The 4,440-nt window shown below is 44.5% G+C and overlaps 1 protein-coding gene across 1 annotated transcript in view; it reads right to left on the bottom strand.

Moving 5' to 3' along the window:
• Positions 1 to 580: 580 nt before the first annotated feature.
• Positions 581 to 4,440, bottom strand: part of T265_11234 (hypothetical protein) — a gene marked incomplete at both ends in the record, with an annotated part of 23,389 nt that continues 19,529 nt past the window's right edge. The window contains 2 exons of the mRNA XM_009177836.1: positions 581 to 1,170; positions 3,342 to 3,626. Coding sequence (XP_009176100.1) covers positions 880 to 1,170; positions 3,342 to 3,626 — 576 coding nt within the window. The remainder of the gene's footprint in view (positions 1,171 to 3,341; positions 3,627 to 4,440) is intronic.

The raw sequence follows: 4,440 nt of genomic DNA, 5'->3' as shown, positions 1-4,440 counted from the left end.
GCGTTTCGTTAGTTTCTTTCTCACCGCATGACTTCCCCTCTGATAAGCTTCTTTTTTCGTCCCAAAAAGTTGCTTGAAAAACGGTGACGACATTGTCTCACCTCTTACACGAAAAATCTCTATAATTCAAAAAGGTGACAGAAAGTGATTCCCTCAGGTGTCAAAACCTTGTGCGTCAGTGAGGCTTTCCTTGTGAAAGAGCAATCGTTTGTTTTTGGGTATATTCTCCCGGAAAGAAGTGTTTTTACACCAAGGAGTTGGCAGCAGATCTTCCCTGTGTTTTTCATTGCCTATGTAAGTTAACACTTAATTGTCCCAAATCGAGCTGGATGTATTATTATGTACTTGCACGGTGGATCAGACTAGTTCTCCTTCAAGTTAGGGCTACTTTTCAGTTAGTGGTGCTTACTTGGGATGGGAAACGCTGTACTTCATAAATGTGTTATTATCCGAGGGACTGGCAAGCCCAAATCCCAGGATAAACACTTGGTATACGTTTCAACAGATTGGGCGTTCAAAGCATTGTCTGAATCATAGCAACGTGTGTAGCCGAACGAATGACAGCTGAGACTCAAAGTTCCATTCATCATATTCGCAACGTAAAATGATCAATAGGTTAATGAAAGCTGGACAAACAAACGCTTTCAGGGAGAATACAGCTGGTCCGTAACTATTCAATATATTTACACGTGTTGGGGTCGTTCGGAAGCTTGTTTCCCAAAGTGGTTTCTGTAACGACGAGCTCAAGGGCAATGAAACTGAGTTCAACGAGCTTTTGGGGATGGAATATGATCAGACGCCACACAACTGAAAGAACATGCCACATTCAGATTCGGCACGAAAAAGTGGAGAGATGAGAGACTAAATAGGCCGCAATGGCTATCCCGTGTGTGCTGATTCTGGTTTTTGCAAAATCACAGGGGGTTCGTCTTCTTGTCCACATTCAACACGAATGAAATCTTCCAGAATCATATCATTTCGAGTCAGATGTTCACCGACTCTAATGTTCTCATCCAGAAAGAATGGCTGTAGGAGCAAGCATTGTTCTTCTTCTGGGTCTTCCGCTGGTTCGGTGATTTCCAACCCTGGTCGCGGATTCATACCAACAATGTGCTGACAAAGCTGTTCGCCGAGCCGTGAAGCACGTTCTTGCCAAGCTGGGGATGCCGGCTAAAGTGAGGACTTCAACAGTTAGATTTTAGTTAAGAATCGGTCAAGCAAGGTACAAACTATAAAACCAACGGACAGAGCGTATAAGTTACAAGGGCTGGTCACATGAACAACACGTGCTCACAACTAGTTTGCAAAATCAATTGATTACACTGCGAAGAACAAACATAACTACTTGTTCTATACACTGAGAAAGGTGATATTTGGAGACAAGTCAAGTCACTTCTGATCTCACAAAATAGCAAGATAATATCACAATTACAGCAGCTAGAAGAGTGAACAAGAACTCAGGGAAAAAAGCACACAAACTATTCGTAGTAGGCCAAGTAGACCAGACTAAGCATGACTCCTGAACACGGCGAAATATCCGGAGATATATCCGTTCGAGCAGAAGTTTTCACAGTTTGCGATTTTTCATAGGTAGCTTATCTCACTACCACATTTTTTCAAGCAGTTCTTTCGTTTTGCCTGTAGAGGGAGTTGGTTTACTAGATCAAGGTAAGGTCGTTTGATATCATGAATAGGCTTAATGTCACCACTGGTTGCCGGTCAATCACAGATCCCATCGATGGGCGCAGTAACAGCGAGCACATTTTACCATACCGCCAACGACCACTAATGGGTGACCGAACGAGAGGAATGGATCCTCAGGATACTGTGCGCAATATCGACAGAAACGGGTTACTGAGAGCTTCCCCATACTATTCACTTTCACTGAATGATTGTAGTATATTGTCAACAACAAAATGGCGCTCGTTTTTCTTGGTTTGATAATGCAAACAGTAGCGACGGGTTGGCGGAGTCATACATGAAAATGCCCTCCTACTTGCCAAGTTTACGCCTTCTCTGTTCACTGAGATGCACTTGCGGATTTTGTGTACTGTTTCCACAAGTGCCGTTTTTTTCTGCCAAAAGTCCTGAGTCGCAGTTATCGGCAGTTTAATTACAGACCATTGATAAGTCCCATTATTAACCGTGGTACGAGGTTATCCTCCAGGAAAGAGGGTCTCGTTGCTAAGCTTCACAGGAACATAGATGAAGGAGCATGGTATACTGCTAGTTGGATTGTGCTGACCAGTATCCGGAACTTTGTTCCAAACTTATCCGAACTGTTCAGTATGAAGCACGACTTCAAGAGTCTGAGTAATTCGTCAGCAGTCAAATGGAAGTGAGACAAATAGGTAGCTCGGTGGTCGAGTGTGGAAAACTCAGGTTTGAAACGGATCCACTGACTCACTAGGTAAGTGTCTATTCGTACCATCGAACCGCAGGTATCTCTCGATCACGACAAACTGAGACCTTAGCGTCACTCTGCCGAACACTTGTGCACAAAAATCGCCCTTCTAAAAAAAGGAGCGGTGTGACACTTCCCGTAAAGCCTACCCAGTGTAGTCCATTGAACGTCACGAATTCATTTAGTGGCAATAAACTGCAATATAGAGAGTAAAATAATGTTATCAATGGATGTACCCTGGATGCATCCAAAGGAGTACGTATTATATTGACCTTTCCAGGCCAGGACGGATCTGAGAACTTCTCTTCTCGGATATCTGACCGATCGCTGTGCTTGGAATTCCTCCATTCAAGCGCAATCAATCATCGCTGCGGTTACCTGGATAACTGTATTGTTTTAAACTATTCATCTGGCGGCCCCGTGTAGATCATAAAAGTGAAAGGCCGACGTGGGCTGTCGACGAATTTTCAGCAACCTTATGAGTGGCACACTACAACGATATAAATGTATCGCGATATCTCGAATATCGGAGTGGCTGAAACATGAGGTGGCCTGGTGCAGTACATTCAGTTGCCTGAGAACACCACAAACCAGAGATTCAGCTGGGTTCCAGGTGTCTCTCGAAAAACCAAATTAGTTTGCAAATGAGTGTATATTCGCTACAGTAAAACTTCTCCATGAGACACGCTGGAACTGGCTAAACTGTCCTTGAGTAAGGAGTGAGGCTTTCAGAGAAGTTCCGTGGGTAATAATACGCGAAAATATACATACCTTACTCATCTTATGCATACCTACACGTAAAGGAAACACGGGTGAATGTGACGTAGTCAACAAGTCCAGAAGTCTCCTGAGGTTACCACTAATTTGTGGCAAAACTTCGATAAAAACGCAGTCGATTTGCATGAAGTTCGATATATGTGCAAAACCATTCACCTACTTGATTGCCTGCCGGACGATAGCGTACAACGGCGGCGTATTTCCCGAACTTTACATCTCGAATACTCGGACGAATACCAGCAGTACTAATGTGAATGTAGGAGGCAAGACGACTGGCACAGTCTGGTATGTCCGACGTGCGAAGCCCAACGGCGCGCCTGATAGCCATGTTTTCGCCAATTGCCCCGATAGCGACAGCCATGTTGTCACTTACCGTACCCGCTGAGTTGGGAATTGTTAATGCCATCAGTTCATCGGAATTCCATATGGATTTTCCATTGTTCCCCTACAACGAATAACAAAAACAGACGGACTGGTATTCCCCCGACAGGCTTTCCTTACAAAGGTAGCATATAAAAAACCAATTCGGCTTGATATTTTACCGTCTGATTTGTGAAACAAAGGCGTAAGCACCTAGGTGGAGGCTAACAAAACCTGCTACGTTTGGAAGAGCTGTCTCAAGAAGCAAGTTGCGGTATTTAGGGTTATGGGGAAGAAAATACATTGGATCTAATTCTTAGTAGCATGTACCCGGATTCGCAATGGTACAATGAAGAGCTCTTGACAAAGTAGCTACTTAACAGACCCCAATGTTATCAATGTTTGAAAGTAATCCCGGAAGTAGATTACCAGAGCTGTTAGTTGTACAAGAGGTAAAAATTTAATGGTTCACTTGTAACAACCCTTCGGTGCCTAGCTGTCAGGCCACCCAAGGGAAGCACGAGGGCTGGGATACTGCCAGGTTGTCCAAGCCTAGACAGGAGAAGTCGAGAGGCAGAGGTCGGGTTTGAACAATGGACCTTCCAGTCAGTAAATTCGCGCCCTAACCAGTGAGGCAAGCTAAAGCATTAAATGTTTCGATCGTCGTCCTTTCTAAGCTCACCTCCCGGGACTTCCCACGACATTATTTCGAGAGGCATCGGGTTTGAACAATGGACCTTCCAGTCAGTAAATTCGCGCCCTAACCAGTGAGGCAAGCTAAAGCATTAAATGTTTCGATCGATCGTCTTTCTAAGCTCACCTCCCGGGACTTCCCACGACATTATTCGCCAAAACGTTCACATAGGCTGCCGAACCCCCCGCAACCAAGCTGAAATGAA

This window comes from Opisthorchis viverrini, assembly GCF_000715545.1.
Source record: "Opisthorchis viverrini unplaced genomic scaffold opera_v5_470, whole genome shotgun sequence".
In the NCBI taxonomy this organism is placed as follows: domain Eukaryota; kingdom Metazoa; phylum Platyhelminthes; class Trematoda; order Opisthorchiida; family Opisthorchiidae; genus Opisthorchis; species Opisthorchis viverrini.
Note: the sequence above shows the minus strand (reverse complement) of the source record. Positions and strands in the feature narration are given on the sequence as shown.